The sequence below is a fragment of the Grus americana genome, chromosome 1 (genome assembly GCF_028858705.1).
Source record: "Grus americana isolate bGruAme1 chromosome 1, bGruAme1.mat, whole genome shotgun sequence".
In the NCBI taxonomy this organism is placed as follows: domain Eukaryota; kingdom Metazoa; phylum Chordata; class Aves; order Gruiformes; family Gruidae; genus Grus; species Grus americana.
The window spans coordinates 61,339,336-61,362,037 of NC_072852.1; the positions used below are offsets into that span (position 1 = coordinate 61,339,336).

At 39.5% G+C, this 22,702-nt stretch overlaps 1 protein-coding gene across 2 annotated transcripts in view; it reads right to left on the bottom strand.

The window, feature by feature from the left end:
- Positions 1-361: 361 nt before the first annotated feature.
- Positions 362-22,702, bottom strand: part of POLR3B (RNA polymerase III subunit B) — an 86,834-nt gene continuing 64,493 nt past the window's right edge. The window contains exons 24-28 of one of the 2 annotated variants that reach the window (XM_054809207.1): positions 16,448-16,551; positions 15,393-15,559; positions 12,942-13,055; positions 5,956-6,129; positions 362-910 (exon numbers count right to left, since the gene is read on the bottom strand). In XM_054809207.1, the coding sequence (XP_054665182.1) occupies positions 781-910; positions 5,956-6,129; positions 12,942-13,055; positions 15,393-15,559; positions 16,448-16,551 (689 nt within the window). In that variant the 3' untranslated portion in view covers positions 362-780. The remainder of the gene's footprint in view (positions 911-5,955; positions 6,130-12,941; positions 13,056-15,392; positions 15,560-16,447; positions 16,552-22,702) is intronic. The other variant, XM_054809218.1, reaches the window with a different exon arrangement.

A 22,702-nucleotide genomic window follows, 5' to 3' on the forward strand; every position in this document is an offset into this window, starting at 1 on the left:
CGTAGGAATACCGTAGGAATTGAATACTCAGCAGAAATTGAATGGATATCTGTAAGCTGTATCATGCATTCGGTGCATATGCACTCACCTCCCTTGAACTTCACGGAAACTGCGTATGTTTAGCTGAAAGCAGACTGACTGTACAATCATACCACTGCTTGCACACAAATGCACCTGCATATTGAAATCCCAGTCAAAATGTCTGATTTCGAGACAGTGGTTTCATTTCTCTAAGCCTGACAACTACGTAACAAAACTTTTAACGCTCTAACAAAATGCTTTGGGAATGGGAAAATGTTTTGGACATTATAGGAAGGCTTTATCACCCTTACATGACCATCAACACATACTCAGGCAGTATTATTTAAAACATTTATTAGTCTTTCATATTCCACTGGTCTGGAAAACATTTTTAACCTCTATGAATTTAGCTCAGCTCAAGCCCTAGTCCAACAAAGCACTTTTCAAAACCAAGCATGGGGCTGTCTGAAGTAAGTGCTTTGCTGGATCATGGCCTTATTCCACAATTCCCACATGTTCGGTTCACTCAGGCTAATCAAGGCTTTCAGGACTGCTCCTTGTGTAGTCTACTGACACTCTCCCCTGTCAACTTAAAAACAGGTAGGATATGTAAGAAAGATTTCTTACGTTGTCTTGCACCTCCCTGCTACCCACTCGGGTTTTAGAGTTACTTCCATTCACAAAAAAAAAATATCTTCCAGTTACACATACTGGATTTCAATTTCTTTAAGGTACTTTTTTCCATCTTCTTCATCTTGTTCATTCATTGTACTTAGCTAGTTTTAGCCTAGGTATGATGTTCATTGACTGCAGTTCTTGGAATAAGAGTTTACAGGCATAAGGTATGCGCAGAGAAGACACATGACATGATGATTTGCAGTAGTGGCACCTAGGGAAACAAACAAAAAGAAAGTCAGAGTTGGTGCATAAATGAAGCTCTGCAGAAAAAAACCTAACAGTTGCCACTATCCACTGGTTTCTTTGTCCACCTGCATTTAAACACTGGGCTCAGTCCTGGAAGAAGCCGAGTGGCTTGAGACACATTTTAGCACTTAAGCAAGTCATAACTTTAATCCCTTAAATAATCTGACTGAAGTCAACAGGAGCTCAATGTTAAACCTGCACTTTTCTTGGAAGAGAATGAGAGTGCTCAGTAGCTAACAGGACTGACTTCTACTTCTTCACTGCTCACATAACTGTCAACACAAATTCAGCATTGCGTAATGAGAGAAAGGAGATGAACAAAGCAAAGTATTTCTGAAAACATGGTTAATGGTCCAGTTTCTTTCTTATATATTAGTCACAAAAGAGAGGCAGGAAGAAAGAAAGTTCACACTTTGGAGTTATTTTTCCTTACATGCAGTATCAGTTCATATTCCTAGCTCAGAAAAGGGGCATCTCTCATCTTATGTCTCTTTGCATGAACAGCCAAAGCTTTAGTTAAGATGGGAAACCAGTAAAAATACTCTAATACATATTTTTTGCACTCTTTACTCAAATAATGATCTTAAAATTCTGGGGGAGAGGGATTTTTTTTTGTCAGATTGATACAACTTTGACCATATCAGGAACAGACAGGCTGGGCACTCAGTCATCTGTCCAGTATCAGGACTCAAATTCAGTGGTGGTAGCAACTGTTTAAATTATTTAATTTCATACTCTATGTACACACAAAGGAAATGAAAAATCTTTCTTACAAGTATCAGTTTTCCACCCCTCTATTTCCTCTTCTGTATATTCCATCTTCTGGTTTTGGAAAGTTGAGAAAGCCAGGCCTTTGGGAACACAGAGTGACTCAGCACTTCCCTAATGGTCTAACAAAGCTTTTTTTCTTTTTTTTTTCTTCTGTGTTTCAAATTTATATTTCTGGCATAAAGTCATGACAGTCTGAAGGTCCAATTAAGGAAGAATTAGCAAAATTCCTACATGCTTCTGTGGTACAGAATGAGCCTAAGAATCAACATCTCCAATAAAGCCAATGCTTAGTCACTTGTTTCTGTTACCAGTGAACTTGACCTAGAGCATGTGGAAATCAATGGAGCCAGGTCCAATAAAGTTGGTTAGTGTTAGTAAGGTTCTTGGTTATGAGACTTGGCACTACTCTTCCAGTTACTTTTACACACTCAGCTACTACTCCTTTACAAACATACTTAGAAAGCATGTCGAAGAGCTGGTTATTTTCCAAGAAAACTGTGGTTGCCTTGACCTCCACATGCTCCATACTTGGGCTATTTATTTTAATTTATTGTTAAACCAATAAAGCTTTCAACCAATGCTACAGAAGCCTTAATTACACTTCTGCAGTTCATGATGTGGAAAGAAGCCTCACTTATTCCCAGTGATTGCTTTGGCTTTGTCTAAATCTGACTATAGGCAGTGAGAAGGTAACAGACTGAAGTAGGTGTTTCCCTGGAACAGATTTCTCCTGTAGACACTGTTACACAGGGGAAACGTTACAGCTAGCATGCCTCTAAAACAGAGCAGACCACAACTGCAGGTTTATAAGTACTCCCCTAGTCCAAATTTGTGGGGATCGGTCCATTTTTATGGTGAGAGGAAGTGACCTAAACAGTAACCATCTTCCAATGATAACATACCCAGCAACTGGTCTCAGTAGAAAAAGCCTTGCAAGCCCTGGAAACCCGATGAGGCACAACTTTTCTGCTATGAGCAGATGTCTGGCATCTGATTACAGCTATAAGGGACTGAGGAGCAGAGACTACTCACTACACCCAGGCTTGAACCTAAACCATTCTGGGCCTGCTTTGTACTTGGATGGGGGTCACCCAGAAAGGTTAAGGTGCAGTAACCACAAAGTACAAAGCTCTGTCAAACAGAGATGTACCTGAAAGACCATTTGGTACTAGAATTGATACTAAACTGGACAGGAAAAGGCAACTGTGCCAAGGCTGAATCTGGACCAGAAACAAAATTTTTCTTCATGTATATTTTAAAATGCTCAGGCTTTAGGGATTGGAATAACTTCTTGTCATCAAAAAAGGACTAAATTCTGCTCATTGCATTCAGGAGTCCTGTCCCTGAGCACCTGTACAACAGCAAAGTTGGAAAATTGACATAAAATTTGTGCGTCATAGCAGGTTTCTACTATATTTTTTACAGAGACAAATTCTGTCACTGCCATAACAGCCCCCTTCCCCTGCAAAAGTACCAGTTCAGGCCCCAACACTGATCTGCTGTTACTATCTTGCAGAAAAAACATAACCTGTGGCTAGTCCTTGTCTTGGAGGAAGGGCTCATCTTCCTTAAGAAAAGTGCCCTCAATGCTAGCCACCAAACAACATGTTTCTAACAGGTTTCTTACAGCAATGTCTTGTTAATGCCAGAATAACTGAAAAGGCCCATTTGGAAGTTTCACTTAATGACTTGGTGTCTACTGTGATGCTCGTTATAGGGCCACTTGCTTCAGCTACTGGCAGATGCAGCGTATCATTTAGCAGAAATTATCTCTTATTGATTACTCTCACGTATCAGACAGCTCTTCACAGAATCAGATTGCAAGAATGTCTGGGTCTGTCTGAGAGAGTAGTTTCTTTTACTGTTATTTAAAGAACTACTAAACTTTGTTACAAACTTCAAAATACAAAATATATTAACAATACCTTAAAAATAAAATGTAATGCTATTTAAAATTAAAATTCCTAATTTTCTTCAAGGTGCCCTCACTTCCTGTGTTCTCTGAAAACCTTCACAGACTGCTCTGAAAGCTAAGGTCTTATATCGAGCTTCATCTGCACGTGAGTTTTTTCAAGGCAGTGCTTTACACAGTTAGAAGTGGTTGGTTGTTTGACTTAAGGCATGCCCTTCCTTTCAGACAACCTCCTTCAACTGTTATTTGCACTGCAGTAGTTTTAAGACATCTGGATCAGAAAAAGGCCTCACTTGTTCCATACAGCGTACACACACACAAGAAAAACAGATTCTCAAAAATACTTACTGCACACTAAGCCAGTAGGACAACACCCAACTGAAAATGCCCAAGCACAGTAGGATGCACAGAGTAGGTCTTGTCTCTCCTCTGGATTTCACCTGTGTTTACCTACATCTGTCTGAACAACTGCTCCGCAAGGAGCAGAACTGCTCCTGCTATTAGGAAACATGGTGCTTGGTTTCTGGACAGAAGCCACACGCTTCGGAAGAAAGGGCTGACCAAGAGCAGAAACAGTAGCTGTCACTTTTACACATCTACAAATGGAGAACACACCTTACTTTCCTACTTTACTATATCATAGAAAAATCACTCTCAAAGCACTGAAGTCAATAAAGTCCAATTTTCTGCATCTCAAGATTGATATTGATATCCAAGATGTGGCAAGTTTCCAACAATGTTCTTTTGAGGTATTTAGAAATCAATCTCTCTCCTCCTCCTTTCAACTCCCCTTCTTCCCCCAGTATAAATATTGGAGTAACTTGTAACTTGAACGCGCATTGTTGATTTTTATCTCCCTTAGTCATGGGATTCCAGGTTACCTGTTTTCACAGAACTTGCAAGAACTCTATATCTCATAAGTTCCAACTGGTCTCACAAGTCTGTTTTTCTGCCTGGCTAAAACAAAACCAAGCTAAAGCAAAACATTACCCTCAGCTCTTGTCGTGGTTTAGCCCCAGCACCACGCAGCCGAGGACCTGATGCCCAGCCTGTCCCAAGCGTGACTGCTCTTTCATCATGGTATGGAATATCCCTTTGGCTACTTTGGGTCAGCTGTCCTGGCTGTGTCCCCTCCCAGCTTCATGTGAAAATTAACTCTATCCCAGCCAAAAACCAGAGCATGTCTAAAGGACATAGAAAGAAGCTTCACTATCTGCTAATAATAGTGGTGTATTTCCACCATGCTACAGAGCAACTTTATATGTAGCATCTCAAAATTACTGAAAGAGTAAAGATAGTTAAGAGCAAAGCCCACAGTATTATACATGGTGAGCTCCACATAGTTTTGACATCCAGTTTTATACTTCCCCTACATGGAAAACTAGTTTGCAAGAGAGAAACTCAGCACTGGCTTAGGACCCAGAGTAAGACCACAAGACCGTTAGCTAGTCTAGAGATAAGTTTCTTAGGGACAAGGCAGATGGTCAGAAGCCAGGTGACCTCCAACTAGGCAGCTGCTCGTCCCTCAGGCTCCAACATGGGATTGATGCATTTGTCTGATGCTTCGAAGAGGAGCTCCTTGTTTCACAGAACTACAAAGCAAAAGGCATTTGGGAGGGGTACAGTCAAAGAAAGCGGTATGCATGTGATTACGAACTCCATAGCTACAGAACAAGAAAGAAGGAGATGTTGCTTTCTTCTCCCATTCTTCTGTGCCCACGCTCTTTAGCCTTGTGAGGTTCAACATGTGATTGTACTGGGAAGATCTGTGACTAGCCTAGCTAGTAATCTCATTTCTGATGTTAGAAGAGTCAAGTACATTGAGACAGCTATTTTCCCTTTTTCAAAAACAGATGATATAGAGGACTAGGCATTTGCTAATCCCCTGCAAGGGGAAGGAAGAGAGCAGACAGAGTGAAGGTAATCTTTCCCACAAGCACAGCTGGCTGTGGAAGACAAAACCTGTGCTCCCACAACAGGAGACACCCCTGGCCCATTAACTACACACTCACTTTAGTCCTAAGTTCAATTAGACCATAATAAAGAACCATTCCCCATCACTAATTTTCCACATACCAATTTTGAATGTTGACACTGGTTTTGATTAAGGTGCATGGGACTGTTAATTGGTGTCTATGAGCACTTTGAAACTGAGAAGCACTATGACCAAGGGGCAAGGTTCTGTTACAAAGAAAGAGGCACGTTTATGCGGTACCACTTTGCCTTATGCACCTGAGGTCAAGGTTTTTTTTGAAAATATGAAACATGCCAAATGTACAAAGTGACGAGGGGACCTCATCATTTACAAAAAGCATTAGACAACTTACCAGCCAGAGTAGCCCAGCAAGCCACACTGCCCGCAAACATCCACTTCAAAGGCATCACTTGAAATCATCAGTCTCTCCAATAAAAGCATGCTGGCTCCATAACCTATTAAACAATCCCGTTCCATCTCTCCAAGACGTAAACCACCATCACGGGATCGACCTTCAGTGGGTTGCCTTTGAAATAAATATTTGAATTAATGTAGTAAATATTCCAGGACATACATTATATAGCTCTAGGAATGCCTGTCTTCTAACTGTAGGAAAAGTACAGGATCAACGGACAGCAGTGTTCTACAAGCCAGAGTTGCTAATCTCGCAAATGTGTTACTCAAGTTGAAGCAATTCATCTTTGCTCCTGCACTGGCAATATGATGCAGTTCTCTGAGTGGCAACTGCAGTGTCAGGCCATGAGTCCTTACCTCACAGAATGTAGCTGAATAAGTGAAAACAAAAAGAGATCAAACAGTATCCAAGACAATCTGGACACGGATTTGGTACTCTTTTGATGAGACATTCATTATAGTTGGTAGCTAACTAAATGAAACAATATTCAGCAGCTAATGAATCAAGCTAATGTTTCAGGTGAACTAACAGCTAAGACTAAATTCTTAAAATAAAACCATTTTTGATCTGGGTAAGAATACCAAAACAAAGAAGCAAACAAGTAGTATGCATATTACCAACTTGTTACTGAAATCCTACTTTTTTTTTTTTTTTTTAATGTCTGACTGTTATTAGACTATGTTCATATTGTATAGGTTCCTGGTTTTCTAGTTCCTCAACACAACCCAAAATCTCTTTTTTTTTTTGTCTGGAAAGACTTCCTGTCCTCATGGTGCTACAGGAAAGTTTTAACAAACCAAAGTAAGTATACACTACAGATTTTGAGGAAAAAAGGCAAGGTTAAGTATATTATTTAACATTATGAGTCTTTAAGTCTATTTTTTTCTTTGTTGGACACAGTCAAAACCTTTAACCTCATTTGTCATACTGCAATTTCATACAGTATCAGTTTTACTCTCATGTACTAGTACAATACTGTAAAACTTAGGTTGCAAATATTAGAGTGAACTATGAAGCAAAACCATCTTAAATTTCTGAAGCACTAATATATTGCATGCATTTTATTGAATATTTCCATCTTAGTATATTACCTGAAACATGACAGCAAAGAGAAGGAATTAAAAAAATGTTACTGGCAATAAGAAGAGGCTTCACTGCTCAGTGAAACCCCATGTTTATGTGCTGCTTCTGACACTCGCGGCGGTGTAATCCACCTAGAATATCCAATGACAGAGCTGGCCATAACTTTTGAGGTATATTTTGTTTATATAATTTCAAACAATCGAATTTGTTCGGCATACTAAATATATTAAAAATAAGTTTTTGCCAACTTATTGGAACTCAGAGAAAAGGATTTATAAAAGCCTTCAATGTCTAATAATCTTTTGTAACAAATGTAAAAAAATACACCTAATCACCAGACCAAAATATCTTCTAAAGATGCAAGTTGTATTTGTTTTTAGGGGAAAGTAGTTTCCCTTACTCTGACCACACTGGAATCTTAAAACTAATCTGCTTGTAATTCAAATCATCCTTTTCATTCACGTAACCTTCTATTTTTCCCACTGTTAGGAGAATGGATATAAATTGTTTACATCCTGATTAAACTCCCTAGGGCCCCCTCCCCAGATGATGGCACCATCACTGTTCAGATGCTGTTTTAAAGGACTGTGGTGAATGTGGTTTCTCTTCTCGAGTCCCGAGAGGCAGATTTTAAAAGCATTTGGGGCCTCCAAAGATAGAGGCATTTGCTGCAGTGCTAGAAGTGCCTTTTACCAATTGACTTCTGTAATATTAGTTAATGCACGAGCCTACTTTCAAAAGTTTCACCAGGTGCTGCTCCACAGGATAAAATGACAAAATAGCTTTATAAATGTGAGCCCCAATAAAGTCTCAATCCAATTAAAGGAGGATAAAACCTCTTGAAAAATGATGGGGTCTCAACTCCAGTCCTTTAAGAGTTGATATAGCATGGGTCTTCCAACAGATACAGGATGAAGATTTCTAAGGCAGCAGAAAACCCATTAAATAAACTGTTGTGGTTTAAACCAGCAGGCAGCTAAAACCACCACACAGCCATTCGCTCACTCCACCTGCCCTCAGTGGGATGGGGGAAAGAATCGGGGAAAAAAAAGGTAAAACTCATGGATGGAGATAAAGACAGTTTAATAGGACAGAAAATGAAGAAGATAACAACAACAACAACAATATACAAAATAAGTCATGCACAGCACAATCGCTCACCACCCGCAGACCACCGGTACCCAGCTAGTTCCTGAGGTGTGATCCAAAACCCCCAGCTAGCTTCCCGTAAGTTATATACTGAGCATGATGTCATATGGTATGGAATATCCCTTTGGCCAGTTTGGGTTGGCTGTTCTGGCCATGTCCCCTCCCAGCTTCTTTGTGCACCCCGAGTCCCCTCGCTGGCAGGACAGTATGAGAAGCTGAAAAGTCCTGGACTTGGTGTAAACATGGCCTTGCAATAACCAAAATATCAGTGTGTTATCGACATTATTCTTATCCTAAATCCAAACCACAGCCCTATGCCACTGCAGCAAAGTAGAAGGTAAAGAAAGCCAACAGGATGCTGGGTGGCATCAACAAGGGCATCACCAGCAGAGATAAAGAAGTCATTATCCTACTCTACTCAGCGCCTGTCAGGCCACACCTGGAAAACTGTGTTCAGTTTTGGTCCCCGCTATGCAAAAAAGATTGTGGACAGGCTGGAGAGGGTCCAGAGGAGGGCCACCAGGATGATCAAAGGACTGGGAAGCCTGCCGTCTGAGGAAAGGCTGAGAGCATCAGGTTTGTTCAACCTTGAGAAAAGGCGGCTCGGGGTGACCTCATCACCATATTCCAGTAGTTAAAGGGTGGCTACAAAGAAGATGGAGACTCTCTTTTTACAAGGAGTCACATGGAAAAGATGAGGGGTAACGGGTGCAAGTTACTACTGGGGAGATTCCGACTGGACACAATAGAAAAATTTTTCACAAGACCAATCAGCCATCAGAATAATCTCCCCAGGGAAGTGGTGGATTCCCCAACTTTGGGTACTTTTAAGATTTGGCTGGATGGAGTGCTGGGCCATCTTGTCTAGATGTTGCTTTTGTCTAGGCTTTTGCCAAGAAAGGTTGGACCAGATGATCCTTGAGGTCCCTTCCAACCTGGTATTCTATGACTCTATGATACTAGGAAGAAAATTAACTCTATCTCAGCTGAATCCAGGACAAAAACCCACAAAAAAACACCCAAAACAAAAAAACCCAAGTTGAGTCTTAATCTCTTAAGTGTTCACTCCCACTGCCAAAATGACCTCATTAAAAAAACCCAAACCAAACAAAATCTTCCCCCCCCTAAAAAGTAGTTTTCTGTAGTACCAAAAATTTCAATATTGAGATTGGGCCTTTGAAAAGAGTCCATCTTATGCTCCCTAAATCTATCAGATTTTTCTTCTGCCTCACATGAGTTTGAAAATTCCTCACACCAAAGGTTGTTTAAAACACTAAACCAGTATTTATAAAGCATTTGTGCTTGCCCTTTCCCGCTATACATACATACACTGCAGCTGTTGCCCCGGGCAACTACTTCCATTCTTTATTCTAAATATAACATTCCAAAAACAAAGCAGACTCTTGAAAATAAGATTGGGAATATCATTAAAAAGGAGATATTTTTTCATTTTTTTTTAAAAAAGTTCTTAAAATTCTTAAATGCTAAATAAAACACAGTGATACTTTAAAAAAAAGTAAGGCCAAGTGGTCTTCACACTATTAACTGCTGAGTTTAGAAAAAAGCATAAAACAATTAACTTCAGTGTTTTTAAGCACATTAAGAATTTATTGGCACTAATTCTGCATTTTCTGGAAGAACAGTGGGTTCAGCTTTATGGTCCTGTTCTTTGTTTCATTGGCCAGTGGGGCAAAATAAGTCTACCCCCATAAATAAGAGCAGGACTTGTAGGTCTCAGCAGACCTCCCTTGTGCCTGTTGCGGAAAACCAATTGCTAACTTGAAATGGAGTCGTTGGCTGAAACACTGATCTCCAAGAAGCGGTGTATTACCTAGGACAACACTGCCTGCAGGAGAAGGGCGTACCGTGCTTCCACAGCCCCAGAGCGCAGAGAGGAGCCCTGACCAGTGTCGTCACATTACTCCCTTGCAGCATAACAGGAACTGGCATGTCTGATAAGTTCAAAAGACACGCAGGTGGTAGCTCTACCCATGTCCATCAAAACAACTATGCTTGCACAAAGCTTATATTGATCTCTTGTAAGGAAAACTAAAATCAGTTTATCTATTAAAAAGATTTAGCAGGACTGGGTATCTAGGCAACACCCTATATAGAACTATGTTTTAAATTAATTGTCAACTACTCATGACAAAATAAATTAAGTATTGCATTTCATTTAACAAATACCAATTCAGAGGGCAACATCCTGGTGGTTTCAGTGTGTTGACAGAGTGCTGCTTTGCAATTCTACAAAGTCCTGTTTTAATCAGAACAGTATCTAGAATCAGTGACGTTCAAGAAACTCAAGTCTTCTGCCTTATTCCAGATGGAAATATAGCTTTGCTCTGTCAGTTAAGGTACACTTGATATATAATAAAATGCATTTCAAGACAAAACCAGCCAAATTCCATGTTGGAAGCTGTTACAGAATTACTTTTAAAAGCAAAAAACAATGTTAGAGGCAATCTACTCTCCAGGAAGTGCAAGGGATGATAAAACAATAGTGAGTATGAAAGCTGGCAAAGCAGACTCTCTCAGCAGAGGCGATGGCAATAACAAAAGTTTAATTAGTTGAGGAGAAAAAAAGAAAATTCCTAAAAGACTAGTCAAGAGGCAGCATAAATTGAACATCCAGTAGCTTTCCTGAAAGTCAAATAAAGAGCCCCAGCTACATAGTAAGATGCTACTGACTGGAACAAAGAAATCAAAGAAAGTAAGGGATGGGGGAAATCACACCATCTTCATCTTTACATGTAAACATTACCTTGCCTTGGGATTTAGGTTTCATTTAAATTCAATATCTGTAAACAGCTGAGAAGTTGGGGACACAATACAAAAGCAGATCAAGGGATTCGGGTAAGCCAGGAGCTCCAGTAAACCAACTGTGTGCACCATTAGCTAGCGAGTTTTCATTTTCATGTGAAGCACCAATATCATGACTAACACAATGAAAAACAGAAAATGGGTCTGACAGCCCATTATTTGGGAATATCACTTATGTTCATAGAGGCAAGCAGCTGTAGTAGGAAATAATGGTTGTGCTACACTTGCTCTTCTTAACGTGGTTGGTGGAAAAGTTCAGCCAAGAATTACAAAAACTTTTCACGATTTCTCTTCCAGTTCAACCACTGGTACTTACTTCCACGGAAAGTGTCAGACAATTTCAGTTTGCCCTAGAGACAGCTTGAGGTTGGAAAGCCAAAAGGCATAGGAAATACGCTGTGAAAAGCAAAAGAGAAAGATATTTCTGTATCAAGTACAGCAGAGACCTGCTCCTCCATTCTCTAATAGCACATCAGGTAGAAGCTGCACTTATTAAGAGGACAGACTTGCTAAATTGTTGTGCAGTCAGGCAAGGCAAGAGAAGTCGATCAGCACATGGTAAGAGGTATAAAAATAAATTAAGAATTAAAGAATCATGCTTGTTATAGGGAAGAGTAAGGGCAGGATAGACATGACTTTGTGCTTACATCTCAAAAACGGTACAAAAGGGTCAAAAAGCGGAGTACAGCAGGTAAGGTATAAATGGTGTACATGATAGTTCAGAAAGACCGGCAAAGGATATTTGGAGTAATCTTGGCTAGAATACTCAAGACTAGCTGGCAATTAACTTTCTGGCAAGATTTAGCAAATAATCCTGCTGTGGTGGAGAGAGGTGAACTGAATGATCTACTAGAAGCCTCCTCAAAGCAAAGCCTGTGCCACTAAACTGTTTCTTCTGAGCCAGGAACATCAGCAATTTAGAATGTGATGGCAAACAGCCATAGAGCTTGTTAAGGAGAAAAAGTAAATAACATCAGTGGAAACAGGATGCTTCAAGCTCCCCAAAGGTCCAGATAATATAAGCCCACCTCCAGGGGCTTATATTACCTATTACTCAGAGTACATCTGCTTGACTTCAAAATTTGACACCAGAAGACATCAACATGGTAATCAACCTTTTCGTTGGAAAGAAAACCAAATTCAGGCTTAGTGCAATGATCATGACTCCAAAGGAGCTGAGGACATATCTTTAACTGGGCAAATAAAAATGGAGATTACTTTTGACATCTCCATAACTTTTGCAATTTATTACTATGAAAGTGCTATACTCCTGCATGGTATTGAATGGTAGCTATGGACCAGAACATACAACCCTAAATTCAGTTTTAGAGTTGAATGGAAGAGTCTGCAAGGCACGAATGTTATTCTAATACTTGTTTGCACAACATTAGGGCCAATGCATTTGCTGTGCCTTGACAGGTGAAGACATGGACCACATCAGTATTAATCTGCTGCACACCAAAATATGTTGAAATATTAAAAGAAATTTCTTCCTTCTACTTATACCTGATCTTGTAAAAGTACAAATGTTAAAGAAAAAAAATCCTCCTCAAATACCAATGGTATGAGCGATCTGACAGGAAAGGGCCACAGTGCGCACTGTGAATCAGCAGATGGTATTTTTACCAACTGCTGACAGAAATCTGAGAAGCAAACTGTTTTGGACCACACAGAGCATACTTGGACATTCAGAACAACCTCCTGCCACAGTCTACTGTGAGAACTTGCAGTATGAAGAAGTGTATTAAGAGGAAATAGCATTTCATGTGAAGTATCAAAAGGTAAACAAACTTTGTTTTATACCTGTCAGTCAGCTGGGCACACTTCTGAATGTACACAAGAATTTTGTGTTTAGCCTGTAACAATACCTGGTGAGCACTGCTCTGGGTCCTCGAGCTCTTGCATGCATTTTATCCAACACCATGTGCTTTAGTTTCTGGTAATACACAGGGCCAAAATAGATATATGCTTCCAAAGGTTCCCTGAAGGAATAAAAAAAAAAACAACAAAACTAATATTCACAATTAGTACACACTTACCTTAAAAAGGACAAAAGTGTTATGTACAGGAGGAATTTGAAACAATTTGGGAATCATGAGTCCTAGAAAAATGTGTTTGGGCTTTCAGGGCAATCAGTCTGAAAACCCACAGGGAACCCTTCTTTATACAAGACCAGTACACTTCCAGCACCACATACTGCTGTATCTACCCTAGGCAGGAATAAGCTCTTGAACTCTGGCCATACACTGTGCAGACCTGTTTCAGCTGTGCTATGTGAAGTCCCTCCTCTGTCGGTGCAGGAGCGTTTCAATACTGTCATCAGTAATCCTTAAAGACTGTAAATACATCAGACCCTGAAGAGTGACTTAAGATATTTCTATTTACATTCCTTCACTTTACATCATTCACACACAAAACAAAGGTAAGCATATATGTAAACAAATACATGCAGCATAAATACTCCAAACACCATTTTTATAGGAGCATTTTAAGGAATTTGCATTTGCGAGGATAGCTTAGCACTGGCACGCTATGACCTTGACAGTCTTCCCATCCACTAACTCTCCCAGCGCACCACTTTGAAGCACAACCCAAGACCCAGCTGGGTGAAAGCCGTCCCTGAGCAGCTGTGCATCGGCACAGCTGCCCCTGCAGCACTGCTCAGCAGCTGTAGCCATAGGACAAAACTCGCTGGCACTGGGGGCTCAGATGAGCCGGGTGAAAGGGCTCTTGAGAACCACATTTAGGCACTTGCATCAGCTCGGGAACATCTGTAAGCAGTACAGAGGGTGTTACTCCATTCTACAAGCTGGAGTAATGGCTAAAGATTTCTGTGTTTAAAACACCCCCAACTGTAGGAACCGCATAAATGCCTAAAGATCAGAAAGCAACAGTTGAAAGCACTCAGTCATTTCCCAGCTACCTTCAGCACTAAGATGACCAGATTTAACACAGACAAACTTAGCACTGCCACTGATTTAGTTTTTTTAAAATGCATGTGCAATGTAAAAACAGGCAGGAGAAAACAGTATTGCACATCCCATTCAGTCATTACTGGCATGATGCAATGTTATCCCAAAAGTTGCCTATTGAAGAAAATAATAAAACTTCACTAGATATTTGGAATTTGCAAACTTCCACATTGTTATGAAATATGCCTTCAAATTTCATAACAAATAGATGAAGCATGGGAAATTTGCTTGGTACAATATCAGTGTCCTAAAGCAAAGTCTCTAAATAGGGTACTACAAAATTGAAGTTTGGGGACGGGGGATTTTTAGAGCTAGATTATTTTATTCTCCCTAGCAAACAAGATTAGTCAGATTTGTAAAAAGTTACCATGATGTATCAACAGAAAGTGTTTCAAATACCAGGATACTTGATAGACAATTTATGGAATATGGAGTGGGTAAGGAAAACAAAATCATGTCTCTGAAACAAAAAGAGAAACAGCATATGGAATAACTTGGTAGGAGAAGCAATTAAAATAAAAAGTATTAAAAAAAAAAACCTTACAAAAGAGACCTAAACTTGTTCCTTGAGAAGAAGGAGACTGGGAGGATAATAAAAATAGCAGGAACGTAGGATTAAGATACATTTTGGAAGGGCAGGCATGTGAAGCCATATGGCCTTTTCCTGTTTCTAAACTATCTTATGTTCTTTGAACTCTGTGTCTCAGAAGCCAGTCCGATCAACACAGCAGGAAGTTTGCAGATTAGAGTATTATGCCAGACTGAATCATTGTGTAATCGAAAGAAGGAAAAAAAAAAAAAAAAGGAAAAAAAGAGCACACACAAAATATTCCCAAGGAACAGACACCTGCCTCCAAATCCGTATTTTACAGTACTATTAAAGTGAACATGAAAATGCTTATCTGATTCCAAGCATACAGAAGATTTGCTGCCAACAGAAACTTGAAATTTCTTACAATCTCTCAGAAACAAAACCTTAATTTTACCTTTTTTGTCATGCAGTAGATGTTGAGAAATTTTCATATGTACTACAAGGCCCATTCACACTACAACCACGCAAATAACAGTAATTCTTAAAATGTAGAACCACAAAATACTTCTAAGAAAAAAAGAAAAAGGAAAGAAAAAAAGAAAAAAAAAGAAAAAAAAGGAAAAAAGAAAAATGAAAAAAAGAGGGGAAAAAAAAAGACACGCACCATTCTTCAGTCCCTTCCCTCCATCTCAGAGCGCAGTTTGCAAATAAGAGAAAGTTCCTGAGCTCTGAGACATCAGAAGATTTTTCAGATGTGTCTCAACAGGATTTCCCCACTCCCCCGAAACATCTAAATCTATACAGCAGATTCTTACCCAGTGATACCAGATGTTACATAGTCCTTCCCTAGGTAGTTATAACCATGGCGAATAAGATCTTCACACACATCCTTAACTTTACTGCCTCCAAAAGCTGTTCCATAGTGAAATCTGCCATCGAGGACCCCAGCCTTTCCAGCCAGGAGTTCAATTAACTTTCCTACCTGTGCAAAGAAAAGCAGAGTTACCAGCCTGCTCCCTAGTACGGGCACATTGCTGGGTTGGTCACAGCATAAGTTAGCCAGGCAAAGTGTCGGAGATGGCAGCCTGGGTTATTGGATGCAATGGGAGGAGTGGAAGAAGCCCAAGATCAGGGAGTACTCCTGTGTGAAGGGGGAGAACTGGACCCAGCGCAGGGTCTGGGAACACCTTTAAGGCAGCTCCATTTTTTCCAGTTGTCTGGAAAATGAGCAGGATCCAGTGTGGCCTTCTGCTCTGGAAGACGGCCTCAGAGATTGACACGCTACAGTGCAGCCGGGGGAACAGAAGGGAAGAAGCTAACAAAGAAAAAAAGATCAGAGGTTGTACAAAGTAATCAGTGGAGGTCCCATATAAAGGCCAGGCTGTGAGGTATTTAGTGTGACCCTGCAGCACAGGTGCAAGACTTGCATTAGGTCCAGGGAGGCGTGCATAACCTAAGAAGTGACATAGGTCTAGAACTATTACTGAAACTCCTCTCCACCGTTTCCCTCACAGTCTGCCTCAGCCTGCTTAGTGGGCATAGACAATAGGGAAGGAAGAGGGAGAGCAAAAGATTTTCAAACAGAAAGGGTGCAAGTGAGGTATTCAGTTGCTTTCCTATTAGCTTGATACAGAACTAAATGAGAATGATGCACAAAGAGCCCGCATCCCTACTCCTTTTACAGCAGGATGTTTCAAAACATGCAAAACAGAAGGCTGAATACTTATATGAGAGTAAGTGCGTGGCATGATGACTGCAGAATATTCTGAGTGAAACTGTGTTTCAAACTTTTTTTTTTTTCTTCTGGCTAATCTACTTCACCTTCCCTATCAGGGGACACTGTCTCTTTAATTGTAACATATCCACTAACCGTCATACGCGATGGGAAGCCATGAGGGTTCATTATGATATCTGGACAGATTCCTGTATCGCAAAATGGCATGTCTTCCTGAGGAACAATCAGTCCACACACCCCTGCAGAAAAGAAAACATTTCAATTCACAAACAGCAAACCACCAGCAGGGCTGACGCTCATCACCAGATTTTCTTTAGTGTTTTCCTCCTCCTCTCTTTCTCATGGATCACTTTTTACCCAGATTCATTACCATGACCGGTGCTCACAACCTGCAGGCTAGAAGACAGCCCTTGTGACAGGACTGGCAAAATTAGCATACCCTTACATAATGCTCCCAGTGATTTGTGAGTTAGCCAATTAGGGAAGAAAGCTTTAGATACAGTTTTCAGAGGCAACCTGAAACTTCTGACCAGTCAGACTGGAACATCTCAAGTGAGATCTAGTTTTTAAAGCTGATGCTATAATTTCCTGCAAAAAACCCATGAAGAAATCATGCCTCTTAGAATATCTCTTTGGTTATACAAAATTATAATTGATTTAAAATTTGTTTATCATATGTATCTTTGCTAAATACTGTGAATAAAAACAAATCAAGTCAGGACTTTGACAGGGACTGAGGGGAAATAAGTGGGGGAAAATAAAAATCCCCAAAGATTCTTTCAGGTAGCATTCATTTGCTGAGCAAAGACTGCTTTCGATGAATTACAATGTACAATCTGCTCCCCAGACTGCTTATATTTTGTCAGTCCATGAATGTAAACTGTACCTTTAAAAGTTTTGGAAGCTTTTTTCAGTCTCCATCAGTATTGGACGTAAAACAAACAAACCCCCCCAAACTCTAAAACTGTTTAAGAAAGCCTAAATACACATGAAAACTCATTTAGAATAGTCCATCATACATCCCAAAATTTTCCTTCCAACCCTCACAGCTGTTTCTACAGTGAATTCTGCAGATCAAAATACTGCAGCTATAAATGACCAAAAGATCTAACATTCAAATTCAGGTGCTAAAATGCAGCTGCTTAAGCTCATACTCCTTTGAACCAAAGCTACTGTTTCAGTTGGACAATTTATTCCAGAAATCCTTAGAGCTGAAAAAATCTGCAAGTTATTTGAGATCAGCCTGCTGCAACTGCCAGAGCACGCTTTGGGAACAGTCCTGGAGCGGAGGGGGCTCCTGGAAGACTGAGGGTGCTGGTTACATCCCTAAAAAGGCATCCCCCGACCAGCCAGTTCACAGGGGGATATTGGCGTCTGCTCAGGAGGGAGCTCCTCTTCCACTGTCCAAGCAAGACAGGGATAGGTGTATGGGACAGTAGTTAATAGAATGAGAATGGTAAGTATGGGGGAAGGGAACAGGGAAAAAAAAAAAAAAAAGAAAAAAAGATTGGAGCGTCTGGGGCAAGGGGGGTGGTGGTGTTGCTGTATTTAGTTTTAAAACCTATTGAAACTAATTTTCCTTGTTCTATTATGATAAATCAATAACATCCTTCTACTCCTCCCCACCAAGCAGCAATCATTTGCTGAAAAAAAAACCCAACCCAACCCCAGTCCACTATCTCTTGGGCGCACAGCTTTTTTATCCTAAAATTGTACACATAAGTACTTTATTAATTATATATGTATTATGGCACGTACATTGTGCCTTATTCACATTTACTTCTAAGAAAGCATTAAGTTGCATCTGGACTTCACAGCACCTGTAAGCCAAAAATTAAATCTTAGCTAACTTAAAATTACTTTAGGCTCTGAAAACCTTTTATATGCCAAGCTGGTTCCCATAGCAGACAGCCACTGTGTTGTTTGTTTTGTGTGAAAGTGAATGATAAAAGATCCATGAAATCGACACAGAAAGGCAGAACAGCAGAAAGAACTGAGGGCTCTCCATCATAGCGGCTTCTACCCTCTGCTGACTTGTATAACAATGGGACCTACACACCCAACTGCAGATCTAACACAGCTGTGCATTTCATTAGATGAAGAGCACTAGTGACACAAGTAAATAATTAACTTATTCTGGTCCGCTGACTGTGGTTATGAGACCAGTCATAGCTGACAGATTTTAATACAAGTTAACACAAAGACAGCATAATGAGCTTAGAAGTTAAAAACAAAATATTTAGACAGAATCCAGCAATGTGAAGCTCACTAGGCCATTTATAAAGTTTCTATTTTACACAAGGGGGGGGGGGGAGAGAAAAAAGAGAAAGCTATAAAACCTCAATTCTAAGCTTCTGTATTTTAAGAAGTCACTGAGTTTTTAACAGATCTATAGCATGCCCATGTGTATCTAGAGAACAGGACAGAGAGAAGTTTCTTCCTCCCTTATGTTTTACAAAAGTTCATTCTTTCTCATAAAAAACTGTTTAAAAAGCTGAAAGGCATCTTTCCTATATACAATGCTACTTCTAAAAGCAAGTAACTGCAATTCATTTAAAAATGTAAACTTGATTTCATTTTGCAGTCACTTGCCTTCAGAAGCTCTTCAGAGACTAACATTTGCACTGTAAGCTCCTGAATTTGCTACTCTTTTTCAGCCCCGATCACTGAGCCAGGGTTTGCAGCAGGGCAGTAAAAGGCAAGCCTAGCAGTTCTGCATTGCTTAGCAGCTGCAAAAAAGTGAATTAATCCATATAAGTGCAATTATCACTTGCAACTGGTTAATAAAACAGTAAAGGAGAAAAGAAGAGGCTGGATTTCAGACAGCCTCAAGTTCCAAATGTTGCCCTGTCCAAGTATAAACTGCATCTCACAACTGAGCTGCTCAACTACTCCCCATCCAATATTCATAAATAGGACATAGCCAAACTAGCAGGTAACTTTGCTCTGTGGCTCTTACTACAGGTTATTAAGATTTCCTAACTGTTATTGATTTAGACATCACATGGAAATTGTTCCCCAGCATTCACATCAGACATACAAAATCATTTGGTTTCATTCATTTCTCTTCCCCTCACAATTTTTATATGCTGCATCTGAAATGTAGCAATACAATTTCCAGACTAAATGCTACACTGTGATGGGTCCGAATCTGCTCTCACCTATACATTCTGGAGTTCTCAACTAGGACCAGAATCAAACACTAACCACCAGAAAAGGCTGCAGTTATTTTCCCGGATAAAACAAAAAACCAATTTTTTTTTTTTCCACGTGTGGACTAACAAGAGGGTTGTATGTTTAAGCAAGAAAGTATCCAGCAGCTTGCTACATCTCATTTCTTTTCAATTGAAAAACAAATTGAATTCTAGAAAAAAAACTTCGCATATCAATTTCATAATGTTAACTTACATGAAAAATTAGTGAAAATGCTAACAAATTCTTTTAAGATATCCCCCCCCCCCAAAAAAAAAAAAGAGCGGATTAATGAGCATGGCAGTTTACTGCAAGGATAACAGTTTAAATTAGAATAAACTTAAATCAGATATCTACAGTGGTTTAACATGCAAGTATAAAACAGCCATAGGCAGTGTTTTCCAATGCTATTGTATGCCAGCCAATAAATGACAGCCTTCTGACTATGCATGATGGCCCCATCCTTACACATGCTATCTGCATCAATCCTGACAGCATCTCAACACCCATGTACCTCCACAAGGCCCTGACAGAGCATACAGATCCCCTCACCCCTGTACTTCTGTCCTTTAAGAGTTTCTTTTTCTAATCAGGAGAAATTCAGGTTTCCAGAATTGATAACTTTTATGCGGTTGCTTTTACAGTTTGCTGACAAACACAAACGTACACAGACTTGTAAAACAGCAGTTCAGCAGAGAGGGGAAAGGGGGGCGGCAGGGAGGGGGCAGGGACAAAACACAACAGTATGGGAAAGTTTTTCACCGGCTACGGTAAGATGCCTTCTATACACACACATGCCAAATGAAAAAAAAAAAATCATCAAATAAGTCAAAACAACCTAATACAGAAAACTAATTACTACCAGCAGGAGGGACATTAGAGAGCAAAGGAGACTAAGTGAATAGAAGCAGCAGTAATACCAGTTTCTATCAGCAAGATAAAAAGAAGCGCATTACTAAATGTGCTTGTTTACTTATTCTAATGATACGGTGGTGAAAGAGCTAAAACTAAGTGAAAGGCGTCTATTTTAGATTTACCAGATTTGCCAGAATTTGAAAATACTCCTGAGAAATAAGACTATGTCACATAATTAAGAGGAGTTGTAGCTATAACACAGCACTGTATATTGTGAAGTGACAAAGAGAACTGCAAAAATTAGTTAAGGTTAAACAGAAATGTACATCTGCTTCAAAACTCTCTAATTACATACTGTGTTGGCTAACTAAGCATAAAACAAGTCCAGAAGAGAAAAAGTGCTGCATCACATAAGCTTTGTTCAATATTGAATCATTCACTGATCTATCATATCACTTGCTACATCCCATTTGACATAAGAGGTAAAGAACAGAATTAAAATTAACAGATAAATAATGCATAAGTAAACTTGATTAGTTTTCTTATTAAAAACATCACTCTAAATGAGAGGAGGTGCTAGAAGACAATACAGTTTGTACACTGCTTTCCCATGAGCTGCTGAATGGTCTGATGTGATAAATTTGCATAGTCTGAAGCACACAAAGAGCTGATTAATTGAAACCCTTACAATGCTTCTGGAAGCAGCTATTGTAAAACAATAACCATAGGAACTTTACAAAATACACATGGCTGAATGAGTCAAGAGCTTAATAAAATGTGTGTTCAGGATACACTATTTGGAAACAGAATTAGAGATTTTTATTCTGTGCCATAAAATGCTAAATCACCCTAATTTCAGAGGTTCACTTGAGGATTTACTGAAAAGGTCAGAAGGTTACCTGTTTGCTGCTTGAGATAAAAAATGCTGCAATTTTCTTCTTAAGACAGCAAGCTAAGCAGTGGTTTTGTTAAAAATAAATAGGAAAAAACAGTATGAGAAGTTTTAATGGCATTCTGGCATGTCATTTTCTCATATTCAACTTGTGAAGCAAAAATTAGGTAAGAAATTCCTACTTTTCCTGATGCCTAATAACTACTAATCATCCCACATTCCTGCAGTCAATAACAGCAAATTCTTTTTAATGCCACTTCAACCACTTAATTCCTACAAACCCACCGATGTTTTATTAGAGATAAAGTACTAAGTCTGACTTGGGAATATGACCCAAGTAGCTATTTAAAACGTCTTACTTTACATGTTCTGCTTATATGTACTGTACAAGTGCCCATGAAAAGGAGAAAGACAAGTTGTTCTCAACTCTGAAGTTAGGCAAGCAGAAGACAGATGCTCAAACTAGTAAAAATTTTTAAAAGTAAGCAAGGTCAGACTTTGGTAGATAAGCTGTATTGTCATGAAGTTTATGTAGTTGACAATGCTGTGAATGGATTTTGTTTTGACACTAAAGAACATGGTTCATTTAGGAAAACAAAGACCATCTTTCATGAATTTAAACTCGCTTCCTTGTCTTTAGAGTTGTTTAAGTGCAGATACTTCAGAAAGGTTTAATCCTTTATCTTAGATCTTCAGCTATTAAAAAGCTTCTGTTTGCCAGTTCAAACAATCTCTTGCTTAAATACAGTTTTTCCACTCCTCAGGAATACTGTTCAGTATTGCTGCTTAGTTCTGTGATCTACAGGACCTTTGTTGGAGGTGTTAATCCTTTTTCACATGAGAGACTGAGAAATGTTCTTTCAGAGAAGTGATATATTGCTTTTTTTCACATCAAAGGAGCCCAACTTTTTCCTCATTGTGACTTGTAGCAAAGCAAGAGGAAATCTGGAAATATAATAATTTAGTTTATATGGAACTCTGATAAAGCTTCTTTAGCTTAACAATCCTTTAGCCTTCTGTGCTTTGAAAAGTGACTTTGCTTGAAGAGTGCAAGATTAAAAAACAAAATAATTAACCAGAAAAGTTTCTTTGTCCTTCCGGAAAAAAATACAATGCAATATAGTTAAAACAAAGTCCTACAGCTCAAGAATACGCCTCCCTGGTAGGTATATGGTTTTTTGTGAGACATTAGAGGCTTAAGAGCTTACAGAGTAAAGTGACAGTCCTACTCCCAAAGATCTTACTGCAATGTCCAGTTTGAAGATGAATATCGAGACAGAGCAAAATATTTGCTGGTACATTTCCCAACACAATGCGATGGCCTCATTTGGGATTTTTGTCTTCCTCATACACTTCTTTGTTGACAGGTCTTGAAGGAAAGGCTAGCTTTTACAGGCAGTTTGGAAGAAGTGTACTTAAAACATGGACTTGAATGAAAAGAGCATGTGGTG